Genomic DNA, 27,886 nt, shown 5'->3' with positions numbered 1-27,886 from the left:
ATGCATTCATCTGTAAATAAGCATCCAGTTTAGCTTACAATGCTTAGTGTACATCCAAGAGAGGTGAATAAACATCATATGTCTGCCAGAAAAACTGTTTCTCCGCCTCTGCTGAGGACTCGTACCTTGACACAGACTCCAAGAACATATTTTCATTGTTTATGTGCGTAACTCCTTACAAAGTATCTGTAGGTACATTTCACAATTATACTAAAAACCAGTGTGACTCCAGCTTTTGTTTAAGACCTCACATGGCATTCTGTGGTGAACCAGAATGTACATACAGGAATTGGGACTTTCCTGTAACTCCCTTGCCTGCTGGCATTAAGGGGCTATTGGGTTACAACCATGTACTATTGTGTTAAGTCTTCATTACTTGTGATTGCAGAATACAATAACAAGGCCTAGTCAAGGGGATGCATGACTCTGTGTCCCAGACAGTAATTCCAGATTATTCTGATGGAAAAATCTTTAGTCCTTTTCAAGTACCTACACTGCTAACCGTTGGACTGACTTCTGCAAGGTGAATTACCGAGTGAAGAACTGAAGAGTGGCCTGAGTCTTTGATTCTGTTACTCTGAATAGGTGGTTGTAGTTACAAATGATAAATGCAGCAGTCTTTAAACCTACTTTCATGGTATATCTTAATGTTTGCAATCTGTCAGATGAGGGCAGCTACCTCAAAAGTGAATTCTTGTAGCGGTGCACAACAGAGAACTGTGGGCTTTCCTGACAGTACATTAGTAATAGGAGAATCTGCTATATGACCACAGAAGTTAACAAAGCTATAGTTAAGTTTTTGGCCTGTTCTCACAGCATTAGTTATATTTTGATACCAGATAGTGTTACAACACATCCGTAATAGCTTAAATATTTAAAAGGAACTGCTGCTGTTATAAAGCTTTTCAAATTGCCCATAAAATCCTGCAAAGCAGCTCTGTGGGAGTCCAACTTTTTGGAGATGACAGCACTTCATTTTACACATAACTTGACCTATTTTTGAGATGGATCTCACTCTATATTGTACCCTCCCCCACATTCTTGGGTTATCCATTATGTAGGATTTGATCTAAACCTCTCTCTCACCATTTGGAAGCTTGTTCCTGGATCATCCTGATTTCTCTACCCCCGAGGAGGAAGCATAGTATCTTCATTCCTAATTTTCTTCTCCAGCCACATAAACTGGATTACTGTTTTTACCATGAGTATATACTTACCCACTTCCTAAATAACCCCAAATCCCTTGTATATTTTCTTGCAGTTCTGCTTTTAATACTCTTATGAAAGGGTAATATCTCTCTCTTCCCACAGGCAGTCTCACTTCAAAATTCTTAAACATCACCCATACTCCTAGCCTTGAGGAGGCGTGTTGATCTATCCAAAGTACCATCAAATGAGGAACTTGTTTCTCTGTAATTGTTGTCTGAACATACAATAATATTTTATTTGCTTTTATGTTCCCAATATTTTTCTTGATAGAATTTCTCAGTTTAGCTGTTCCCCCCCAGATATTACTTTCCCAGGGAACTACCATGTGATTCCCTGATTGGTGATACTGACACTTCTCATCTTCAGAGCATTTTACGCATTAACTAATTAGCCTCTGATTGTTAACTCTTCATTATTCTTGTTCCCTTTACCCTCTATCTCCACTCAGACAAAGCACTTGAGGTGCTATGCAATGATTCATAGTGGAACAGTACAGTGTCTTAAACAGAATCCTCTTACCAAAAAAGGGTATTTCTGACAAAAGAAATATAGAAACAAAGTGCCAACAATTATCATGTTTTCTGTTTAACACATTTTAGTGGGTGGGGAACTAGAATCATTTAAAAGTTGGAGGATGGTTGGGACAGAAATTGACTTTCCCTCTATTTGTATAGAAAAAATAACCTCCAACACCTCCGCCACCAGCATAAGACTTCATGTGGGATCTTCTTAAAGGTGCAAACTGTTGATCCTTCTCAGGGTAAAGAAATTTGAGACTACAAACTTTAGCCATTAGAGCCACAGACAGTGTTTGGACGTTACACCTAAGAGTAGGTATCTCCCAATAATATCTTTAACTGTTATGGAGCTAGTTGCCTGTAATAAGTTGTTTTAACAAATCGTAATCTTGGGTCTGTTTACTTCAGTTCATGAAATGCTCAAAGTATTTTCTTTTAAACTGGTTTATCAAGCTTCTCAGGTTGGAGGGTATGTAGTGGAAAGTAGTGATGTACAAACCGTATAAGCATGTCTAGTACAAAGAAACAAGGCACATAATATCTATATTTTTTTTATAGTTGACCATTTTTTCTTTTCTCAATTGTACTGAAACTAAATGCATAGGGTGAATAACTTGCATCTCCAAGAAAACAGATAAGTTTGGAAAGGCAGGGTTTAAGAAGCTTACCCAGTGACCAGACATCCCCCATGCAAGTAAAGGATCCCATAAACAGAGCACACAATTAGTTAAGTAGTGTTCTGTACTTGTGTGGTTTTTCAAATTTGCTAGTCCATTAAAGCATTTCTTATTTAAGAATATTTGTCTTGCTCAGTCTTCAAAGGAAAAGGAAGTGCACTCTGTAGGGAGACTTGATTTCCTTGTGTTGTCCCCAGATTAATTTTGAATCACTAGAAAATTTCATTTTTGTATTAGAGGTAATATTAGTTTGTAAGGTATACTTGAAAGCCTATGCTAGTTTATATATTGATGATGGCACTACCTTTTTCGAGTGATATATGTTTTGATGATTTGTCTCCAGTCTTCTCCAGCCACAACTGTTACATCTCCTAATTCTACCCCAGCAAAAAGTATTGATACCTCTCCACCAGTTGATCTCTTTGCAACTTCATCTACAGCAGCTCCAGTCAGGTTAGTTCTGCAATATGTTAATCGTGAACTGTGTTCATGTGTTGCCCACAGACCCTTTCCCATTTCACATTGTGGATTTTAAAAACTAAGCATGTTGCATAGTTTTGAGAAATGCTGTGCCTGCTATACAAATTCCAGATCTCTGAAGTTATACCAGTTACAGCTCTACAGTTTTTAGTCACTGGACTCATTCACAATTTTTAGTTTACTTAACACTGAATGCATAGCATGTTTGTGGAATGGTATGGCATTACAGCTGTACAAACACTAGATTTATATGACTAATTCCAAGAAAACTGAAATTAGTTGCATAGCTACTTTGGGCAGTATGCAATATCACAGCCATTAAGCACTGCTACTTCATATAAACAAACATAAGTTCTGTTTGACTAAAATATATGTTAATGGAAAAAGTGCTAACTTACTCTATTGATTTTTATTTCTACTTTGTTAACCTTAAATATTAATCTTCACATCTAAATAGACATGCTGAATAAAATTAACTTTTTCACTTCAGCCTTTTTGAAGGGTGACTTACTGAAATTGATTAATTTGTGATATAGCTCTAAAAGGAGCCCTTGATATTAACTTTCTCCCTGTTGCCTGTTCAGTACCTGGTGCATAGGTCTATGGCTTTCTGACCTAAGGGATAGAAATATTTTGGAAGATAGTTGCTGTGACTGAAAACAGAGTTCCATTCCTATTGGTCCTAAAAGGGGTTTGATTTTCTTTTTAGAAATTCTGCAGCAGTATTTCCGCTATTGTAGTTTGTCCTACAGTATCATTGCAGTTCAACTGTGTCCTCTAGAGACACAGAACAGTACCAGTGTCCAGTAATATAAATAAATGGTTAGGAACGATGGTGTCCTCTCTCCTGGTGCTGAATACCTTCAGCATTTATTGAGCTAAACGCGTATTAAAGGCATTTAGTAGCTTCTGCAGGATTAGGTTGTGATCCAGAAAAATAGTTGCTTTACAGTGGTTTGACAGCCTAATCTTGTTCACAACATTTACACTCCAGTGTAACCTGGAACACCTTTTACTTTGCAGAATTATACAAATGCCTGTAATACTACAGATTTGGTTTTTTCTTCCCCCCCCGCCCTCTTCCCCTCTACTGCCAATAGCACTTCCAAACCATCCAGTGATCTTCTAGATCTTCAGCCAGATTTCACATCTACTGGGCAAGCAGCTCCAACTGCTCCAGCAGGAGCAACTTCATGGGGAGGTAAAGTACCTTTTTATTTTACACTCTTTTCCTTTTAATCTCACTCTTAGATTGGCAGTTGAACTGAAACTTGACTTTCCCTACTGTTATGAAAAGAACAAACCACGTTCCAAACTCACTAGCTTCAGCTGACAAAAGTCAGTGGATCTCAGTGGACTGTAGGCTCTTTGTAGTGGAGAATCTTCTAGGAGTGGATGTGCAGTCATACAAGCTGTCAACAGTCCTTATCCTATGGGGGGCCAGAGTGTGGAGCCCAGAAACAGCTGGGAAGGAGATAGGGGCTGGGGGGGCTTGGAACAGCCTGGTGGTGTGCTGATTAAGTAAGAATGGGGCATAGGGAGAGGAGTCAAAAGACCAGCGTTCTAATCTATGCCAGTGGCTCTGCCAGTGACTTGATATATGACTTGGGGGGTAAGTCACTTAACAACAGTTTTCCCTGCAGGCAAGTGAGATCTGTAGAAGAAAGGCACCATGAAAATTCTCAACTATTGGCTCTATTACTACTTGGATTTCTTAATCAGCCCTTGGTCAGTGAGTGGTATTTTTTTAGTTGGCCTGTAAGTGTATTAACAATCTGAGGAATCCTAAATGTTGAAACACTATTTCCTGAAATACTTACAGCTGAACAAAACTGCTGTTATCTGCAGCCATATCTGCATAGCCACGATATGCAAAATCCTAAAAAATTTCAGTTCGGGCTAATGCTACTCTGTCAGAAACATTTCATGGACTCAAATTCTCTCTGAAATTTCTAAGGAAGAAGAGGCCTCTTGGGCAATGTGTATATATATCTGGTCAGTATTTGCTCTGATTTTTGAACTCTTAGAGCAGCAACTCTTGTGGATCTTCTAGCTCTAAAGTTTTTTCCATATTAACCACCTATTTTCAAAGATCTTAAGGCCAGAAAGGAAAATTATGATCAACTCGTCTAACCTTCTTTCTACATAATACATGCTGTAGAATGTCACCTAGTTATTCCTGCATGAAGCCTATAACTTCTGGTTAAGCTAGAGTATATCCTTTTTAAGGACATCAAGTCTTGATCCAAAGACTTCAAGTGATGGAGAATCTTCCACATCACTACATAAGTTGTTCCAGTGGTTAATTCCCCTCTGTGTTAAAGATATAACAAGAACCAGTGGTTGGGAGCCGGAGCTAGACAAATTCACAATTGTCCCTTCTATGTAGATACTTATAGACCATGACCTCTTAATCTTCTCTTGGATAAACTGCATAGATGAAGCTTTTTTCATTTTCCTTGGTAAAGCAGGTTTTCTAGACCTCAAGTCATTCTTGTAGTTTTCTGAACCTTTTTTCCAATCTGTCCACATCCTTTTTAAAGCATGGATAACAGAACGGGACACAGTATTCCAATAATACTCTTACTAATACCGTCTATGGGGGTAATAATACCTCCTTACTTCTCAATATTCCCTCTTGTACATCTAAGGGATGTGTTTCCTCTTAGCTATTGCATTGCACTGGAGCTCATGTTTCGTTGGCTATCCACTATGACCATAAGTCCTTTTCTGTATTTCAGAGTATTTGTCCCCTCTCCCAGGCTATAAGTGTGACCTACATTCTTGGTTCCTAGAAGTATGACCTTACGTTTTAACATAGTTAATGCATGTTCAAGTGACTCCAGCTTACCATGCATTTCAACTCAGTGTGTAGAACTGACTTATCCTTGTTGTCTGCTCACCAGTTTTTATCATCTGTGGATTTTATTGGCAATTATCAATGATCTGGAAGAAAACAAGATTTAGATGTGGAATAGCATTGAGTCCAAAACAGATGGCAATAGGTCCCCACTAACAATGCCCTCAATGAATGTTGTTTACTCATTTACAGTTATTTCTTTAGCTAGCTAGCTAGCCAGATTGTAACAGATTTAATATGAGCATTGTTTTTTGTATAGTGTTAATTTTTAATTAGTCATGTGGGATCAAGTGAAATACCTTATAGAAATCTATATATGGTCAACGTATGCCTTTATCAACCAAACTTTAATCTCCTCTTTTTTTTTTTTTTTTTTTTTTTTTAAAAGCCAAACTTGATTATTTTATCTTTCCTAAAAATATATTGTCTGGAAATAATTATGCAGCCATGCTTTAATTCTTCACTGATGGCATCCTGTATTGGCCTTCCTATGATTTTGTCCTGGATCATGGTCACGCTAAGCACCCTGAAGTTACCCAGGTTATCGTATTTACCTTTTATAAATAGTAGCATATTAGCTTTTATCCAGGCCACTGGATTTTTTTAAATATCAACCTCACAAACATCTCAGCCAATTCCTCTAAAAATCCTTAGGTGCCAATTATCTGCAGACTTAAATTCACAATTGTTCTTCAGCATTTTTAAACATCCTAATTACAGTTTAAGTAGAAAGTATTTCATTATCACGTGAATGTCCTCCAACTTGTTTCTGCATACAGAATGAAAATATTTTTGAACCCGTCTGCCATATCTATGTCACTGACAATTTTAGCATCCTTATCTGGTAATGTACCTATAACACAACTAGGATTTCTTTTGTTCCTGATGTAATAAGTTCCTTCTTATTTTCTTCTAACCTACTGAATGTAATTTTTAATACCCTTTTAACCATTTTATTAGGAAAGCACTTGTTTTGACAAATTAGAATAAAAAATAATTCAAGAAGTCTACTTTACCATTGGCAGTAATACAAATATGGTGACCTGTTAAATATGTAGTAACTCTGTGTGAGATAATATGCTAATGGCAAGGAATAACTCTGTGCCTTACTCTGACACATCCTTCAAGCAATTGGCAAATCCATTAAAGTATTATGTACTGGAATAGGTTGCTTTTTATATATTTTGTGAGGTTTCTTTATTTTGAAACTGGGATTTATTTTTTCAGTCTTGGGGGGTGAGGTAAATTTCACTTAATTTTAGAGCTAATTTTAAATCCTAACTAAATATCCAGGACTCCGTAAGAGAATGCAAGCCGTCAGTAAATGTATTTTAGATGCTCTTCCTGTTGCTATACTGAGATTTGCACACTGTGGAATAAGCTTTCATAAAAGCTAGGCTTCCTTTCCCATGGGGTACTCTGGGCTTCCCATCCACTTCCTTCCTCAGTGCTCTTGCATCAGTTATCGCAATTCAGCAGAGGAAATCAGAATGCTGCTATTTTCCAGTATTTGTACAGCTCCACTTGTCAGGTATAGGGAAATTGTTGGAAAGCAACAATAGATGTTCATGCTTCTACTCCCTGTCCCTCTCTGGGTTATGTGCCGCCTGCACGCAAAGCCAAAAGAGCTTGATACTCAAAGCCAGATCAACTCATCAAATGGTTTAGGAGTGATTCAGACACAAGTGGGGAGGAGAAATAAAAATGAGGTTTCTCCTGATCAGAGTCAAATTTTAAATGGTCACTAGGTAAAATAATTAAAAAGAAACTTATACTGTCCTTAGGTCTTAAAGGTTAATTGTAAACAAAAGCCTTTTTCACTTCAACTGGATATGCGGGCTGCCTTCTTTTAAGAAAGGGGAGGATAGTTCAGCAAGGTATATGGTGATTGCTTTCGGTTCCAAATGTCCATCCCCCACTGCTTCTAGCTGTCTCCTTTTTTCACTGGTGTTCCAACATACCTTATACTACACATCACAACCACCACAGAACTCTGTAACAATAGGGACTGCCTGAGGGCATTGTTTATCATAGTATGCCACTGTCAACTTCATCTCTTTACAATGTAAAATTAAAATAATAATAAACTAAAGAGAGTATGAGATGGGATGCACAAGTATGGAGTATTTCACCATTCACATGAACCCTGTGCTATAGTTGAAGTGAGTTATTCTAGAACGAAGACATGAACAGAGCAGAAAAAATTGGACAAATTAAATTTATAACTGGTCAAGGCTCTTCGTTCGTCCAGACCTCTTCCTTTGCATCAGTCTAAGCAGCAGCTCTCACAAGTATTGAGAAGTTGAGTCTACTTTCGTCTTCATATGCTAACATACTCCTTTCTTTCAGCAATGCCAAGCAGTTGTAATGTGTGAACCAAAAGTTTTAACATTCTCTTGTAGTTTGTAACATCCTCTTATAGGATTCCAGAAACTTGAGTCTCTCGGCTTCAAACCTCGACTAATTTTATATGCTGAAAAGTTTAGAAATATGGATCTAGAGATAGGGAAAAGAAACCATGACACTAAGAAAGAGAATAGCAGTTGTGGCTAAAAGCCTGTTTTTATTTTTACAGTTTAAGGCACATCAGAAACTTTGTTTTTAGTGCAGTGACATAATCTATATCATACACGGTCACAAACTCTTAACAGTGATTTGGATTTGTTCATGTATCTGCACTTTAACAATTAAGTAATGTTGGTTTCTGAAAATTTCTCCCTCTTTTGCTTAGCTTCAGTGTAGCTGCCATGCTTCCATTTATTATACAAACTTTTCTGTCGCTGCAGGTGCAATAATCTGCTTCCATTTCTTTCTGTGGCAGTAGGTTTTAATAAGGGCAAAGTTTGGGAAATAAAAATTGCAGAATTAATGGAACATAATGTACCAAATGCAATGTAGGGAAGGGGTGAGCAAGCAAAGAGGAAGTGGGCTGAAGGAATGCAGTGTATTACTAAGGCAGTGTTGGAAACCTTTGGCACGTGGCCCATCAGGGTAATCTGCTGGCGGGCTGCGAGACATTTGTTTACATTGATTGTCCGCAGGAACAGTTCCCAGTGGCTGCCGTTTGCCGTTCCCGGCCAATGGGAGCTGTGGTAAGTGGCACAGGCCGCAGGGACATGCTGGCCACCACTTCCCACAGCTCTTATTGGCCGGGAACGGCAAAACGCGGCCACTGGGAGCTGCGGGGGGCTGTGCCTGTGGACAGTCAACATAAACAAAATGTGCGGCCTGCCAGCGGATTACCCTGATGGGCCGCATGCCCAAAGTTGCTGACTCTTGTACTAAGGATTCGGTAGATTAAATTTTGCAATTTCTTGGACCTCTGTGATGGAAGTTTACTTCCATTCTTCTCCATTTCTAATTAACACAAACTTGAGAACAGATGACTTTTTTGAGCCTTTCCCTATTTATTACTGAAATCTAAGGCACTTTGGAAAATCCCACCCTAAATTACTTGTGATACCAAGTTAGCCACCCAGGGTTTGTCTACACTGCAATTAGACACCCATGACTGGCCCATGCCAGCTGACTTGGGTTTGGGCTAAGGGACTGTTGAATTGTAGTGTAGACATTCAAGCACAGGCTGCAGCCCAGGCTCTGGGCCTTCCTACTTCAGAGTCCCAGAGCTGCAACCCAAGCCTGAGACCTGTAAGCCAGAGTCAGCTGGCATGGGCCAGCTGCAGGTATCTAATTGCAGTGTAGACGTACCCTCAGGTGCTTTTGGAAGTCCCACCCTTTAATTTCTGCAGTGTCTAATGATTGCTAGACTTGGAAAGGGAATGATTGATTAAAAGCAGCAAAGCAGTGCTGCAGGCTATATCTACTGAAACAATATATAGTATGTTGGTATGATTCATTCCTCTAGGAAGTGTCCCATATGTTAACTGTTCAGTTTTGTTTCTTGATACAATATTTTCCTTGGACATGTTGTAAAAATATTTGCAAGGAAAAATTATGCTTCCCTACAACATCAGAATATCATGAAATGTTAAAGTAGATTAATTTTAAACTGTGACCTAATACTCACCTTTTGATAATTTCACAGCTTCATTCCTCTGTTCCACAAAAATATCTGTAACAGCAGTAAGTATAAAAAGCAATAAAACATTATTTTTTAAATCTTGCATTCTTAAATAGTTGCAGTGTTTTCTTTTTAATTGCTTTATAAAACAATAATTGAAACTTTTTTTAACAACATTTTAGTAGACTACCATGCTAGGAAATTAGGAGACTTCCGTACAATATGATCTATAAATTTCTGAGGTAACAAATTGGTTATGTGTAAGTATAGACAAATGCAAGTGGGAGTGTTTCAACAGCAGTATCTCAAGTCAAGCTTTCAAAGCTCAGCCAGGTATGTAGTGATATATGTGTTTTAATATACCTCCTGCTACTATTGTAAAATCCTTTATGGAAGGAAGTATGCCTCTTGACTACCTCAAGTTTAAAAAAAAAAAAAAAAAAAAAACCTTCAAAATGTTTGAATTTTTCCCCGATGATGCATGTAGTTCTGTGAATATTTCTCTGGCCTTTGTAATAGGAATTCTGCAGTAAATACTTTATTTCTACAGAGTATGCACTGTCTTTTTACAACAGTGTATGATACAAAGATTGGTTATATAATACAAAGGGACGATAACTGTTACAGTCATGCTACATGTATTTATAGTGTTCCTCGACTCTGTAACTTTTCATCAGGGAAGAATTTTTAATGACTGTATTGGCCCATACACTACATATGTGTGCTATACACTACATTAGCTTGTGCTCAGTGTGCTTCAGACTAAAGCTGTGGGCAGACTAGTAAAGAGAGTTGATTTTAAAACAAGAAATCCAAACCATTCTCTAAATAATAGTGTCACAGCCAGTGGATTTTGCATCATTGTAAAGATGAGTTGGAACTACATAGTCACTCCTTCCTGTCTTCTTGAAGTTAATTAAAGGTTTTTACTCCTTGCATCTCTGTAGTGAAAGGTTATAAGAGCCTTTTTCACAGCTGTTTTTCTGAAGCTGTGAAATCTTTTATTTTGCAGTTCTGCACTTTGATAGTCAATTGAGAACTAGAAGTACCCAGTGGTATTGTGATACAGTAGAGCTGCCTTGATGTGCAATAATCCAAAAAAGTCACTGGCAAATACCAGTTACATTAGTCAGTTATGTTTTAAACTAGATCGAAACAAGAGGGGGAGTGCTCCGTACACGAGTGGAGGGGGAGGAGGAGGTGTGGGAGATTCTGCTCATCCAAGTTAGGTAGAAGACTGGGAGCCTTTTTTTAACTGAAGGAGCTGTGTGCCTTTCCCCACCCCTCCCTATTATTTTAAGCCTTGACTTCAGTGAAGAGGACAACAGCAGTGATGAGTAGGGCCCTACCAAATTCGTGGCCATGAAAAATGCGTCCGAACCATGGAATCTGGTCTCCCCCTGTGACATCTGGTGTTTTTTGTGTGCTTTTACCCTATAGTATACAGATGTCACAGGGGAGACCAGTGTTTCTCAAATTGGGATTCTTGACTCAAAAGGGAGTTGCAGCGGGGTTGCAAGGTTATTTTAGGGGGGATTGCAGTATGACCACCCTTAGTTCTGCACTGCCTTCAGAGCTGGGTGGCCGGAGAGTGGTGGCTGTTGGTTGGGCACCCAGCTCTGAAGGCAGCGTCCACCCTGCCAGCAGCAGTGCAGAAGTAAAGGTGGCAATACCATACCATGCCACCTTATTTCTGTGCTGCTGCTGGCAGTGGCTGTTCGTTCAGAGCTGGGCTCCGGGCCAGCAGCTGCTACTCACCAGCTGCCTGGCTCTGATGGCAGCACCACCGCCAGCAGCAGCGCAGAAGTAAGGGTAGGAATACCGCAACCGCCCCCACAATAATCTTGCGACCTCCCCCCCCCCCCCCAACTCCTTTTGGGGTCAGGATCCTTACAGTTACAACACTGTGAAATTTCAGATTTAAATGGCTGAAATCATTAAATTTATTAGTCCTAAAATTCTGTGACCGAGAAATTCACCAAAATGGACCATGAATTTGGTAGGGCCAAATGAGGAGAGTCTGTTAAGACTGCAAGAAGTTCAGAGCCAACCAAGGCTTCTTGGAACTTTATTTAGTGTTTTGTTTCCATATCTATGAAATACTTTGTTAGTAAATCACAAATGTTATTTTATAAAATGACAGAGGAGGCAGGCTTGTTAAGGGCTCTGTGGTGGACGGGGAGGGAGATACATAAAAGGCGTGGGTGTAGCTGTTGATGCACATTTTCACTATGTTAGAAGCTACAGTGGTCTCCATTTTAGAGTGAAAGTTTTCCACAGTTACTACACTTGGTTTCTATCTTGAGAGAAACAAGAGCTTTGGTATTTTAATTTCGCTGTCTGTAGCTGTTAAAAAATGCCAATTTTTGATGGAGATCACTGAATCACATAGCCACCTCTGGTTTTTAACAGATTTGTTGAGACATGCTGCAAGGATTGACATTCGCTTCCTATTAGAAGGCTTATCATATGGGTAAAGGCTTAGTCTCCTTTTCATGATAGTTCATCTTAATCGAATCTTCTAAATCCTACAGCAACCACAGTTGTGGTAGGAACCATGAAAAACTTTAATCTGACTCTTTCCATGTGCTCCAAGCCTGACCACTCTAGAAGAGGATGACAGTCTTCATGTTAACTTAATAGTAGGCTTTTCTAAAACAAATACCTCCATTGCCTTTTGAAAATCTGGCACTTGGGGACATAAAACTAAAAAGGACTTCATGGGTCATTGCGTTCAGTTGCCTGCTATTGCAGGCAACCATGTTGTGTAATCCCATTCTTAAATTTATCAAGCTCTTGCTGACTAATGTGAAGGTGAAAGTCTCTACATCCCATTAGTGCATCCCTGAGCTATTCACTCCAGCTATCAGTTATCACATGTAATAATTTTCTGAACACTTGGTAACAACTTGTTTTGCCCCCTCTTGCATGTTGTGTATTCTAACCAACACTTTGCCCCCATGTATGTAGGAAAATCGCAACACATCTTCTGAATAGAAATACAGCACACACTCTTTCTCTAATACTGTAGCCTTTTGCTTCTAATATGTAACTCTTGAGTCATTACAGAAAATTGCTTATGTAGCCTCCATTAAGTTTAGGGTGCAAATTGCACAAATCACTAATAACTGGTTCTTTACTCAGCTACGCAAGAAATTTTTGTTGGGTTGACATTAGTAGAGCACACACATGGAAATGTGAAGACTTGACTTAAAATGCAAATAAATCCAAGTAGAAGGATAATTCTACAAGAAAACATACACATGTAACAAAACACCCGCTGGATCATACATACTTACAGCCTTAGGCTGGTACAAGATAAAGCCCCCCCCCCCCTTCCCCCCTCAGTGTTGACATATTTACAAGCTTATGGAGACTGACAGCGAAGATAGACAAAAAAGGTGGGTGGAGATCACCACAGGAAGGCTTGTTCATACTCAGGCTTCCACTATTCGGTCTTCTCTTGTGTCCCAATTAGGATGAATTTGACAGTCTTTTATATGCCTTTTTCTATTCCATCCACATACGTCCAGGACCATATCTGGTAACATCCCAGCCCACTTATTCATATTTGGTGTACCGGGGAACCAGTTTCAGGGTTCTGTTAGTTCATATGTGTTATTCCGGTTCCCCATAATTACATTTCCAGCGGTTAACCTCATTGATGTATTGAAATGATCACATTATCTCTTATTGCAAAAAGCCCCTCAGATGCTACTGTCCATTTGCAGTTTACCTATTCATTACAAGAGGCATTGCTAAACTATCACAAGATACATATTGCAAACTTTTAGGCCACACTCTAAGCCCTTAACACTTAATGCTTAGGACCTATAGCCAAACCTACTTTAGTACATATATTTTGGTTCTTCTACTTGCTATTACAGCTTGAATAACTTCCTTTATTTTACCCAAAACCAGAGATCCCCCCAAGATCAGGTCAGTGGTCAATAGTAACCTAAAAATCATGTCTGGTTTTGAGGCTTATCTAGTTATACATCCTATCAGGACATGCTTTGCCAAAGTACTTACGCCTCTGGGAGACTCTGCTTCCTTGCTAATGCAGCTGGATTTTTTTTCTAATGCAAAACTCTTCAAATACGATACAGTGAACTTCAAACCACTTGTACTGTGTATTAATCACAATTTTGAACTTTTTTATGGAAGGTGTAAGACGAAAAAAATCCTATAGGACGCTTGAGTGGTATCCTGAAGCAATTGATATAGAATGTTTTTGAATTATCTAATTTTGTCACTGTAATTCTGCTCTAGTTTGTGCATAGGTGCTGGAAGTAGGGGTGCTTGGGGCCCTTCCACACCCCCTGACTTGAAGTGGTTTTCATAATACACAGGATTTACAGTTTGGTTCAATGGCTGTCAGCATCTCCACTATATAAATTGTTATAGCACCCCTGAATGTGTGCCTTTTTGTAGAAATTTGGGGTGAAACAAGGATATAAAAAAACTTCTCATTTTGCTTCCTCATTTTGTACATTGTCCTATCTCCACAATGTTTACTCTGATGTAAAATTTAGAATTTGAGCATAATTATTTAATTCTGGTAGGAAAAGACCATTTGCTATTTAGTTAGATTTCCACAGAGAAGTTCAATTTCCAGCCAAAACTGACAAGTTGAAATGACAAAATAAAAAGTTTATATTTAAAGACTCCAATTGGCTGTTGATGATAGTTTGTTGCATCATTTTCCGTCTTGCAGTGTGGAGTTTTTTAAAATGACTCATTTTGGATGACTGACTTCCTTTAACATGAACTCTAATCTTGAATCCAAACACTAACCAGCCAGTCCAATGTCGTGTATGTGTGTGCATTATATTTCTGGATGAGGGACTGATTTGAATCAGCCTCAGAGATCTTATGTCATAGCAGGCTTTGAGGAAAGGGGCAGATTAAAATTGAGTGCTCTGTGTGCCAGTTTTTAGAACTGTATTAGTCAAATAGTCCTTAACTCTTAAATTGAGGTTTCATTTTTAGTAGGCCATCAGTAGTTGTTACGCAAATCTAAGCGGGGGGGAGAATAGTTATCCAAAGGTAAGGTATCGCTGACAAACCTTAGAGTGGCCCATTATCCCAGATAATTCCATTAACATATTTAGCTGTAAAATGTATGGGTTAAAGGCAAGCACTTTGGCGCATCCGTTGCAAAAATAATCTCTTAAATACAGTAGTCTTGAGATCAACGACAGCAATATGGGAAATAGGGAGACTAATATAATCTGTGGCAACAAAATACTTACGAAAGTTTTTTTTTTCTTGTTCAGCTCCTTCAATGGCAGTATAGTCTTGGATTTTTAATAACTGATGTGACTCGAAGTACTTTTCTTACATGGAAAGAACATTTCAGTTAGCTGAAACAAAAAACTATTAATCAGCAGTCCATTCAGACTTAGCGTTGGTAGTGTATTTAATAGCAACCATGTAATGAATGAATTTGACAAGTGAATCAAAATCCCATGCGCCAATGGGTGAATAGTTGAATAAAGCTGTTAAAGAAATGGATTCAGTTCACATTAGGCTATTCACTTAAGTCTCTACTTTGACCTTTCAAAGTTCCTAAAACTAAACTGTCCTATATAAGCTCAATTCAAGTTATCTATGGCATGTCTGGGTAGGGTAGCATACTAGTGATTGAATTGTTCAGAAATTGTTTATCATGTGTGTGGCTAATGTACATGTTCACTCTGGCAATTTTGTTAACTCTCCGATTTCTTTATATTGCTATCATGTAATGGACAATGTTACAGATCTCTTGGGAGAGGGTGAGTAACACTTATTTTCTAAGCTTCTTTAAATAGAGAATTGTTAATATAATTTTAACAGCTGTCTTTACTTCTTGGAGTCTAGTGGTTTTTTTTCCCGCTCTTTCGCTCACTATTTCCATTTGGTCTTCGTATATGGTTGCAAATAGACAATCTGGCAGCGCTTTCCAGTGTTACTTCTGAGCCACAGATTTCAGATCCATTTGCTCCAGAGCCTAGCCCAACTACTGCTGCAACTACTGAAATCACAACTGCCGCAGCACCTGCTACAACTACAACAACCGTTACTGCTGTCGCTGCTGAAGTGGATCTCTTTGGAGGTTAGTTTCGTTACTCTAATGCTGCAGTTTATACAAGAAGCATAAGCCATCTTGAAATCATCAACTGTCATAGTCTAACTAAAAACTTGATCTTGTGGTGTCTGAAAGCCCAAATTATTCAAGTAGTTAGGTACATTTGAATGTATCTTTCAAATTAACTAAAGTTTTCTGAGTTTTTTGTTTTTGTTTTGTTTTGTTGTACATTCTGAAAGACTTTCCCTTTTCTGTGTGCAGGGTTTCCTTTTTGCATATCCCCTACGGAGGGGGAACATAAGACTGGATACATTTTCAACTGGCTAAAAACTGGGTTCTAAGCTTAACTCTTAAGTAGCCAATTTTAGAACTAACAATTAACGTTAAAAATTAAATATTGGAAGGATTTTTTAAACTCTCATCCACGGATCTGCATTCTTATACCGTGAGTGAACCTAGGACTTTTCATTGAAATGCATAGGCTCATATCACTAAAATTACCAGTGCTCTACAGCTGTTTGTCATTGTACTTAATTGGCACACACAGACCCATGTTGTGCTATTCTTTGACCCTTTCTTTAAATTCTAGTAATCTAGTCCTCTTAAATTTTCTTGTATTTCAGAAGGTTTTGTTGAAGCTTTTTGTTGAAAGTAAACCCTAAAAAGTGTTTTGAAAACAAAATTGTCACTGACTGGCATAATTGGTGCCTTTTTCCTCAGTTTTGAGTTGCTGCGTAGCTGAGCCAAAAGGGGATCCTACCTAAAGAGATTAAAATGGCAAATTAAATATCTACTGCTAGACCTTTAGGTAAAACTGGGCCCTTTCTCTGCCTTTTGCTGGGCCAAGGGAAGAGTGAGAATACCTCTGTACCCAGGTGGCTAGTGCACTAACTTAGGCTGTGGGAGACCCAATTTCAAGTCCCTGCTCCAGTGACTGATTATATACAGTGGAACAGCTTCAAAACGAGAGATTTAGGAGACCCAGCTCAGAATACTTCTATTATATACAGGCCACTGGCTAGTGCATTTCCCTGCAACTGGGAGACCAGAGTCCAAATCCCTTCTCTCCATCTGATGTGGAGGGAGGATTTGAACCCAGGTCTCCCACATCACAGGTAAGTGCCATAACCAGTGAGATAAAATCTATAAGAGACGCACCACCACCTCCTCCCATTTTGTGAATATAGTCCTCCTAGTCTTCGCTCTTGTCAAAATGGCTGAAATTGAACCAATTTTGTTGAGTTAATTTTAAATTAACTCATCTCTTTTTTGGTTTGGTCAAAACTATTTTGGCAATTGTGATGTGAATTGGCAAATAGTTTTGGTCAACCCAAAACGGCATTTTTCAGTGAATAAACTATTTGCCAAAAATTCACCCAGCTCTGGCTTCCGCCTCTACGTGCTTGTTGGTTTGGGTTCTTTGACATCCCTTCTGCAGAATCTAATCACCTTTTTTCTTTATAAACTCTAAAGAAAGGTCCTGTGAAATCTATGCCGCAAGGAAATGAATTGCTATTGATGAATGTTTCATTTTGCATTAGGACTTTCTGGTAATATGTCCATCTTCTGTGCCCTTGAAGCTTTCTTGGTTGACTAAAGCTATCAATAGTCATGCCTCCTTTGGTAAGCGATGGTGATGGTGATTTGTAAGAGCATAGATAGGGTTCAAATTTTACAGGCTTTAACATAATCTGATCTTTTCCTATTTCTTTCTGGTTTTTCTTCTCACCACAACCGTCCCATCCTCCTCAGATTCCCAGTTACACAAACAAGTCCTGGAGTCATCCTCTATTTGCTACCAAAATGTTTCATTTCAAACTTCCAAGTCCAGCTAAAATTATTGTGTACTTTTGCCATATGGTATTTTGCATGCTGGACTCTGTATCTTTTCTTCTGATTCCTATACCAGTAAAACTCAGAGGATTAGGGATTTTCTTACCCCAGTTTTTCCAGATAACGTGGGATCCACACATGTGCTTAAACCTATTTTATCCTTGTATGAACAGCAAAGGTAAAAAGATTACATATCTTGAACAGAATTTTTACCCAAGACATCTTTCCCGTGATTTAAAATTGCAGAAGCCCTGGAAGTTCCCAAATCTCTTCTGTCCATACAACCCATGAAATAGGGATTCTTGTTCAGGTGAGCACATGTAAAATGGAATGACCCTTCATCAGACTGCCCTACCTAGATAAATACACTTGGTTATCTGCAGCTACCATTTTAACTGCAGAAAAAATATGCAGTCCATAAGGAGTCAGGCCATATCTCTACACTTCAGCAGTAGCTCGCTGGAATTGCTGAAGTCTGAAGTGCTATTCAGCTCCTAATGAGAAGAAACGGAGTATTCTATACTAAGTGAGGATGAACATCCATGAAGTACTTTTTCTCTTATAGTAGGCTACTTTCTGAAGCTCTCATGGTTACTATCTGTGGCAGAGAAATCTAGGACTACATTACCTGCCTCAACCTTATGACTCAAAGGGTCCCACTGTAATTTCCAAGAGTCTGAGGGCTACTCCTCATTGAACACAGTTTATACAAATGTGTATAAATTATGTATAGCACATAAACATACATATTGCTTTAAATATTTTAAAATATGAGAAATTGAAATGTGAGCTCTAAAATAGTAAAATTATAAATGCACAACTGCATATACTGCAGAAGAATAGTTATTAAAGTTAAATGTTTTACCTATAACATTTGCTTATAATTTTATTCCTTCAGCAAGGAAGCTGCAAATGTGACTTTCTTTATAGTTCCACAACTAAATGCAGTTTATCACTTTCATCTGCACCCTGAAGTTACAAGGAGAAGATGGCTGGGGACTACCTTTTTGTCTCCATAGTCCATGTTTATAACCTGTGTCAGGGAGTTTGTTAAAATGTTTAGCACACTTTTGGGTGGTATAAAAATAATTAGCATCCTAAGCTATATGGTGGAGCATGTCAAGAAACCTTTCTTTTATCACTTCAATGATATTTGGGTCTCAAGCATTTTGAGAGAGGTTATATCTGCGGTTATCTGTAAGCATCAGTACCTACTTTCCATGGGTGAACAAGTAAAGGTTCTAGACCCCTGTTATCTGGATCTTGTCATTTGGAGAGAATATTATGAAGAAAAAATAGATAATTTTGAAATACCAATCTGCTCAGATCCTAGGTGAATAGCCATTTTTTTCTTCAGAAAGAAGTAGCAAAAATCTTAAACCATTTCTTTCTGAAGAAGAAAAATCACAGAAATCTTAAACCATTTCTCTCTTAGGAAGTATATCTAACTCACACCTTTTCTCTAGCCTTTTGATTCTGAAAGTTTTAAATGTTCATGGAATAGGTATCCTTCATGAGTCACTGAATTGACATAAGTCTGCAATATTCTAGGCATCCATAGATCAGATGCCATATAGGCAGCAGCATTGCAGATTTCATTAAACCTGCCTACTAATGTGCTTTGACATGGTGGACCACTAGACCTAGGGATGAGTCATGGAATCTTAGACTTTAAGGTCAGAAGGGACCATTATGATCATCTAGTCTGACCTCCTGCACAACGCAGGCGACAGAATCTCACCCACCCACTCCTGTAACAAACCTCTAACCTATGTCTAACCTATGAGCTATTGAAGACCTCAGGATAGTTTAGTCCAGTGTTTCTCAAACTGTGGGTCAGGACCCCATTTTAATGGGGTCGCCAGAGCTAGCTTGGACTTGCTGGGGCCAAGGGCCAAAGCCCAAGCCAGAGAGCTTCAGTCCTGGGCCGGGGGGGCTAAGGTTACAGGCCCCCTGCCTGGGGCTGAAGCTCTTGGGCTTCAGCTTTGGCCCCCCAGCCTGGAGCAGTGGGCTGCTGTGGTGGTGGTGGGGCTTGGATGGGCTCAGGCTTAGGTCTCTGCCCCCCTCCTGGGGTCTTGTAGTAATTTTTGTTGTCAGAAGGGGGTCACGGAGCAATGAAGTTTGCAAATGCCTGGTTTACTCTCCTCCAGGATCTATTGGTCTTTGCCTTTCTCCTGAAGCTGCCCACAACAAACACAAGTTTTAAATGACTCTTGTAATGTAAAGATGTATCTGCTACGCACCAGACTCAGATTAAAACCTTTTTTGCGAAAGGCCACCAAATGACTATTAGTTAGTAACTTTTGATTACTACTGATCTGGGTCAAACACAGCCCAGTGGTCTATAGTAGAAATCTGTTTCCCCTCACCAGTTCCTTAGGCCAACACTTCCAGCTCTTTATTTTCTTCTGTCCTTCAATTTTTTTGTTCCCTTTGTGTTCACTTCACATTAGCAGATTTTAGATCTTTTAAAATTCTTCAGGGGAGGGGTGATCAATGTGTTTTGAATGGTGCTGACCACATTAGTGCTTATCTTGTTAAGAAATTATTTGTTGACCTGTGTGTCTGCTGGAGAGTGAAGATGTTAACTTTGTGGAGTCACTTTAACTTCTTGTAGTTCACCTGTTCTTAGCTACTCTCTCTGATGTTGGGTGTGAGATGGAGAAGAAGTCAGAGGAATAGTCTAGAGCAGAAATAAGGGCTGTGAAGGTAGAAAGAAGAAAGGGGTGGAAGCGGTGGCAGAGGCTCTGTTGCGTAAGCATAGGAGGAAACGCAAAGGGGCATTTATACAAGAATTAATATTTTACTAATATTCTTTTTTTTAAAAAAATAACACCTAAGGAAGTGTACTGAATTTACTAATCTACAAATCAGGAGTTTAGCTTTATGGGTGCTGATAAATTTTCACTGAAGAGATTCAAAACTATACTTAGGCTTCACTTGAAGTGCTACCTGATCAGTTTATTATTCAAAAACACAAAGTAGTTCTCCATTGTGTTTATCTAAGGTCGGGATTGATCAATGTATTTTGTCTATTGCCTTGTTCTAAAAAGAAGTTAGGCTTCTGGAATCAATTAGATACCACAATAACTTGTTTGGGAGGTAGCTTATTAACTAGGCTAAAGGTTAACAATTTCTTACCTTGTTTTCCAGAGAATCTGAGATCTATACTTTGAGTAATAGCTGGCCAAATGTATTGCAATAGAATGTGTCAAATTTATTAAGAAAACTGGTGGGGAAACTGAGTGTAGAGGAAAGGGAAAGGTCTTGGAATATATTCCATCTCTTGGTATTTTGGAGTCTTTAATTCAAGTGAACGGGTTTCCTCCAAAATATAATGGCTGTAGGGCTGGTTAAGGGACAAGAAACTTGAAGCAAGGTTGCTTCACTAAGGCTATTGCTTTTAAAAATGCATGAATAACTGGTCGTTTTTGCAAAAAGAACGAGGAGTACTTGTGGCACCTTAAAGACTAACAAATTTATTTGGGCATAAGCTTTCGTGGGCTAAAACCCACTTCATCAGATGCATGGAGTGGAAAATACAGTAGGAAGATATGTATATACAGAAAACATGAAAAGATGGGGGTTGCCATACCAACTCTAATGAGACAAATCAATTAAGGTGGGCTACTATCAGCAGGAGAAAAAAAACTTCTGTTTCAAATGGGCCATCCTAATTATCACTACAGTTGACAAGAAGGTGTGAGTAACAGTACGGGGAAAAATTAGCATGGGGAAATAGTTTAGTTTGTGTAATGACCCATCCACTCCCAGTCTTTATTCAAGCCTAATTTGATGCTGTCCAGTTTGCAAATTAATTCCAGTTCTGCAGTTTCTCATTGGAGTCTGTTTTTTTGAAGATTTTTGTTGAAGAATTGCTACTTTTAGGTCTGTTTTAGTTTTTTAATTGGGGAAAGTCATATAATTTTTATCCCCCGTTCTCTAATATAACAGAAGATAAACTTACCAAGAATCTTCTGAGATAATATTGTTGAATATAACCTTCTTACGGACTGTTCCAGTTATAAAGATTCATTATGATTCACTTGTCAACAGTTTGTATCATGAGCTCTGGGCTGGGGTGGGGGGGTTGGGCCAAGTAGTTCGGCGTGTGGGAGCGGGCTCCGGGCAGGAGTTTGGCATGTGGGTTCTGGGAGGGGGTTTGGGGTGTGGGCTCTGGGAGTGGGTGAGGGGCAGGAGATTGGAGTGTAGGGCCTGACTGGGCGATGCTTACCTTGGGCAGCTTCCACAAGCAACCAGCATGTTCAGCTCCTAGGCTCGGGGCAGCCAGGTGGCTCAGCATGATGCCCCTGCATGCAGGCATCACCCCCACAGCTCCCACTGGCGGTGGTTCCCAGTCAATGAGAGTTGCGGAGTTGGTGTATGAGGCGGGGGCAGTACGCAGAGACCCCCTGACCACCCCTGTGCCTAAGACCAGACATGCCAGTCACTTCTGGGAGCCACATGGAGCCAGAGCAGGTAGGGAGCCTGCCTTAGCCCCGTTTGCTGCCAACCGGACTTTTAGTAGCTATTAAAATCTCCTGGATTGCTTTCAGTGGCCACCGGGAGATCGATTCCTGTAGACTCCCAGCCAGTCCAGGAGGGTTGGCAACCGTATCCAGCATGTCTTAGTAAGTGTGTGAAATATTTTTGTTAACTATGGATCCTATGGCCACATAACATGGCATGCACAGTCTGGAATTATAAATTTGTAGACCAAACATTTTTCAATGGTCTATAGTTTCAGTGGTCTTTAAGTACGGAAGCATAATTGTCTTTCTGCAGAACTCAACAGAAGAAAGATTGTGTTGTATTGAAAACAAAGAATTTTTTTCCTAAAGCAATGTGCACATCTAACTTAAATATATTTATGTAGATACTTTTAGTATCTCAATAGTCCCAAATTATGTACCCTTAATTTAAGGGTTTCAACAATGTATGTTTCATACAGATTTAGTGTTTCCTTTTAAGTAATGCAGTTATTTTTCTCATTCCAGACCTAATTCCAGGGATCTCATAGTAAGATCTTACATGTTCCATTCTATGCATCCGATGAAGTGAGCTGTAGCTCACGAAAGCTTATGCTCAAATAAATTTCAGTCTCTAAGGTGCCACAAGTACTCCTTTTCTTTTTGTGGATACAGACTAACACGGCTGCTACTCTGAAACAAGCTTTTAAGGGCGTCCTTTGTGGCTTATTCTGATAACTGTCAGGATTGTAGAGCCATTATAATGTTAGTTCACTATTGTAAGTCTTTGTATAGTAGATAGTCTGAACACTTTAGAAAGTTATAAAAATCATAGTATAGCTAGCTAGAGCTCTGTTTATAAATTGAAAACCCATTGTAGGTCCCAGCTAAGTATGAAACCAGAACTGAAAAAAATTATTTGCCATACTCAGAGCCAGCCACTCCCCTTTTATGAGTATTTATGAGGGGTTTATCCCTGATGGAGTTCTTTAGCTGTTACATTTCGAGAGATGGTGTTTTACATCTTAATAGGAATAAGCTTTTGTGCTCTTGCTTACGTGGTCTCAGCACATAACTAATTATTCTTTCAAGTAATCCTGATAGGCTTTCTTGCAATCCCCCAATGTTTTTTTTATTTTCTTAATGTAATACTGTACACTATATTATCAGAAAAAAGTTATCTAAAAACAGTATTTACTGAAAGTATACCACAGAATAAGTCTACTTTGTATTGTGCATTGGAAGTGATTATTTTTCCAGGAGTAATACTAGATTGTATTCCAGATGAAACTCTCCACTGATTCGGAAGCTGGTGATGTAGGCAAAAAGTCACTCGCATACAGACCTTCAAAAGCAATTATAGTTGGAAGTACCCAAATTCAAAAAATTTCAGTCCAATTCTTTGTTAGACTGATCAGATTTCTCCATTCTTCTAAATCATGTGCCAGTGTGTAGTATTTCTGCAATAATGTAGAGAATTTTTGACTGATTATACATTTTACTGTTTGAACAACTGCCATTCAGTTTTGCCATTGTGAACTCTTGTAAATTAAATACATTTAAATCTCTAATGCAATAATGAGAAACTGCTTATTGACAGGCTCTTTTTCCTGTTGCTCTTAGTTCTCATTTTTTATTTGGTTTGATATAATTAAAATATCAGCTTTTATCTGGTTTTGCTGAAGTTCAGATGCATGTTGTCTTGAGCATTTTTAGAGTAGTTGGCACAAAATTTGTTTTTAAAATGGGCATTTTCATTCAAATTGAAACTTGTTACAGCATGTAAAGCTCTCTAATGCTGGCTTGGCAATGCAGCTGCAGCATTCCTTTCTAACAGGAAGTTTGCAGTTAGCTATTTTTTCCTCATTCCTTTCTATCTCCTGAGCAACACTGGACATTTAGAACTTAGAAATGCTTTCAATAGCTTAATGTGTTATGCACCACACTTTAGGACCTGATCATGCAAATGCTACTGTGCACTGAGCTTGCTTATGTGAGTAGTCCCCATGAATTGTAGCTTTAGGACTACTCCATGATAGTAAACACTACAAGTGGTAGTAACACTTAACGTTATGTGCCTAACTTGCCCAGTTGTATAATGCTGGGAATGTATTACTATAATGGTTTCAAAGCTTGAAATGCTATAATGTTAGCACTTGCTTGAAAAAGCAAAAGAAAAAACTATTGCTCAACTATCACCCAAATTTAATGTATGGGTCAATTTTTAGATGTTTAGTCTCAAGGGAACACGGACATCAAATTAGGGAGATTGGTTAGTTGTCTTTTTACTACACCATACGTTAAGATGAACTTTCTTGCTCTGTCAAAAACAAGATGAGTGAACATATAATCTTTTTTTAGAATTCTTGATTTTTTAGAAAGATGGTTAATTTGTCTGTTGAAGCTCTGTGAAACCTTTTTATAGTGAATCCTCTCATGCAAATCCTCAAGACCTGCTAATGTCTTCAAACAAATTATTTTAGAGGGCCCTATTGATTTAATAAAGATTGACATGCAAACTTATAAGACTCATTTTAAAAGTTACATTATCAAATGGAGACATGGATAAAGTCTGAATTTAGACCACTGAGATGCAATATACAGAGAAAAATAGATGGGTTATAGAAAAGTGCAAAGGAGTGTTTCCATCTGGGGAGCCCAGTGAATATCAATACTCATGTAAAACACTACAGTTCCTGGGATGTTTTATAAGACTGGACTACAAAAAAAAAAAATTAAAAACTGCTAAATTTTTAGTGCTGCACCTTTCAGGAATTAGAAATATTTTAAATTATTAATGGTTAATGGCAAAGAATGATTGAATTTCCATTCACTGGTCTGTTGTTTTTACTATCAGTAATTAAAATTCCACTTCTCAGGATACCTGTCAGTTATGTGGATCTCTCTCAAATGAGGTTTCGCTATAAATGGGCTTCACAAATTCTAGTCAATTAAAATGCTGGCAATAGTGCAATAAAGGATCATTGAGAATTCTAGTTCACAGCACAAGCTTTTAGTTTCCTGAATATTTTGAAGAGCTAAAAGTCACATGCTAGATAAATTATTATTCAGACATACATTGAGGTAATTTGACTGAACATGAAAGTTTAATAACTTAATTGGCATCAGTTTACCTCCAAACTTTTTACATGCTTTCGTTAACTTCTCATGTTACATAAACATGCTGCTCAGAACCCTTATACAATGAGAATCCTGTTGCCTTTAACATCTTAATATGCCTCTTGCCTACCACCTCAAAGTATTAATATGTGGTCCCATCTAAAATAAATACGTTGAGTGCGGTGGGGTGGGGGGAGATTGAGAATTTATAATGCATGATTTATCTGACATCAGTAAAAATACTAATAAAAATTCATGTTGTATAAGGGAATCTTCCTATGCAATTTAACTTGGTTCTTTTACTATATATTTCTTCTCTCTTTATCCTTTTAATTTCTGTTTTAAAAAACTGCACTCAAGATGCCTTTGCAGCTTCTCCTGGAGAAGCCCCTGCAGCACCTGAAGGGGCAGCAGCACCAGCTACCCCAACCCCTGTAGCAGCAGCTCTTGATGCATGTTCAGGAAATGGTGGGTTTTATGTCATTAGTCTCTTGTGTGTTGTAGTAGTAAACTACATGGCAGTGTGGGTTGGTTTTTCTTTTTTTAATTATCAGTCAATCTTTTTCTTCTGAGTACATAGTATTCATTGTAGTTGATCAAAAACATAGAACTTTGAGACAGAAGAGCATTCTTCACATAACTGCATGTGTCTTCTGTCAAAGCCAATATCCTTTCTCCGTACATTTATTCAGTAGCACTACTGAATAATTTTGACAATGCTGAGTGTTGTAAGCAGCAACAAGTTTAATATCCTGTTAATGTTTTGGAGCCTGACTTTTTTTCTTCAGTTACCTTCATCTGCTGCATTTCAATTGTGCCAAACCAAACTTTCAAAAAAAACGTGTAGCGTTCAATTCCTCAAATTTTCCACCTTTATAAAAATACTTTATTTTAGAAAAACCTGCTGAATAGCTTGCCCAAATCAGTAGGACAGATGTTACAGTGAGCCTAGTCATTGTGTGTATCTACTGTGTATGTATGTTACCCATAGTTATGCTTTATTTTTGCTAATTTCCTCCCTTACTGATCCTATATATATATTCTCCGCTTTCCTTTTTACAAGACCCCTTTGCCCCATCTGAAGGTAGTGCAGAGGCTGCTCCCGAGCTGGACCTCTTTGCTATGAAGCCAACTGAGACCAGTGTTCCTGTAGTTACCCCTACTAGTGCAGCTACTCCAGCTCCCGCAACTACTCCTCCTGCTGCCACTGCTACTACTGCTACAGCAACTACCACTGCCACCACCACATCTGCCACCACATCTGCCACCACCACCACCACCACCACTTCCGCTCCTCCTGCTCTAGATATCTTTGGTGGTAATTGTTGTTTTTAAGTCTTTGATTCTGGTGGATTGAACTCTGGTTTGTCAAATAAATGTACCGCATACACGATCACTACTGCATGTATACTGTATATTAGAAGGCTCTTTACAGACAAAGAGCCGGTCTTTTAAAATTCTCCAAATACGATGTGCAAAACTGAAAAGTTACTGCTTTCAGTCCTGTCTTCCAAAATGAGTTAGACATGTATATTCTTGGTCTTAGATTTATTTGAGTCTGCTCCTGATGCTCCTGCAGCGCCTAAACCAGATGCTACTCCTAGCATTGACCTGTTTGGTACAGGTAAAGCTAAAAAGATCCTTTCCCATAATGTAGTTTTTTTGTTTTGTTTTGTTTTTTCCCTTAAATGTTGTCTCATTTGACACTGTTACGGCATAAGCTGACTTTGATTTAAACACAGTACTTACTTCTACTTGGTTTTTCTTTTTACTTCTGGAAGATGCTTTTTCATCTCCACCACATGGAACTTCTCCTGTGCCTGAGAGTTCTCTCACTGCTGATCTCTTATCTGGTGAGTGCTTGTTTCACAGGACGCTACAGATTTTCAGTCTTTTCCCAAGTAAAAATAAATGATTTGATGTTATGCTTAATTTGAGAATCCCCTTTCAAATCCCTATCTATAATACCTCAAATGTTTCAATGATAAATTGTGATGCATGTTATTCGTGAAGAATATTTTCTAATAGTCACAATAGTCAAATATGTCTCAAAAATAAAACTTCAGATTTTGTCAGCTAACATTCAGTTTGCCAGCTCCACTGAAGTTATCTATACTAGTAGTAGATAACATGTATGTATAGCCTTAATTTTTCAGAAAATAAGTGCTACCCTGTGCACAACAAAGTTTTTATGATGAAGACAGCGAAAATATGCAAAACTTCACATACTTTCTGATGGCAGTGTTGTAGATTGGTATCTGAACTAATGTACAAGTCCTGTGGTGCTAACTGGTGGAGTCTAAGTGTGGATTTCAAAATATTTAGTTATCATTGCTATTAACTTGCTGATACTAAATATTATCTGTCATATGCCTACTGCAGTGGATGCATTTGCAGCACCATCTCCTCTACCTGCTGCCTCTCCAGCAAAAGTGGATTCTTCAGGTGTGATTGACCTATTTGGTGGTGGGTATTTCTCCTTCCTCACCACTTGCAAATTAAGTCACTTATTTCAAATACATTTACACTGTTTTCATGTTGGTGGTTGCAATTTCCTCTCTTCACAATTTAGCTCATGCAGTGTTGCAGCTTTGTATGTATCGAAGTCGTCTTAAACGAAAATTCAATA

The 27,886-nt window shown here is 38.6% G+C and overlaps 1 protein-coding gene across 36 annotated transcripts in view; it reads left to right on the top strand.

The window, feature by feature from the left end:
• The window catches only part of SNAP91 (synaptosome associated protein 91), a 134,394-nt gene that overhangs the window by 80,568 nt on the left and 25,940 nt on the right, over positions 1-27,886 (top strand). For 11 of the 36 annotated variants that reach the window (XM_043542587.1, XM_027821338.3, XM_043542579.1 and 8 more), the window contains 9 exons: positions 2,748-2,857; positions 3,985-4,085; positions 15,528-15,542; positions 15,692-15,862; positions 25,618-25,725; positions 26,321-26,575; positions 26,804-26,881; positions 27,039-27,110; positions 27,640-27,723. In XM_043542587.1, the coding sequence (XP_043398522.1) occupies positions 2,748-2,857; positions 3,985-4,085; positions 15,528-15,542; positions 15,692-15,862; positions 25,618-25,725; positions 26,321-26,575; positions 26,804-26,881; positions 27,039-27,110; positions 27,640-27,723 (994 nt within the window). Of the gene's footprint in view, positions 1-2,747; positions 2,858-3,984; positions 4,086-4,527; positions 5,149-9,789; positions 11,139-15,527; positions 15,543-15,691; positions 15,863-25,617; positions 25,726-26,320; positions 26,576-26,803; positions 26,882-27,038; positions 27,111-27,639; positions 27,724-27,886 lie in introns of those variants that run through there. The other 25 variants (XM_043542595.1, XM_043542593.1, XM_043542590.1 and 22 more) reach the window with 14 other exon arrangements.

Source organism: Chelonia mydas, chromosome 3 (genome assembly GCF_015237465.2).
Source record: "Chelonia mydas isolate rCheMyd1 chromosome 3, rCheMyd1.pri.v2, whole genome shotgun sequence".
In the NCBI taxonomy this organism is placed as follows: domain Eukaryota; kingdom Metazoa; phylum Chordata; order Testudines; family Cheloniidae; genus Chelonia; species Chelonia mydas.
This window is presented reverse-complemented; position numbering and strand designations above follow the sequence as displayed.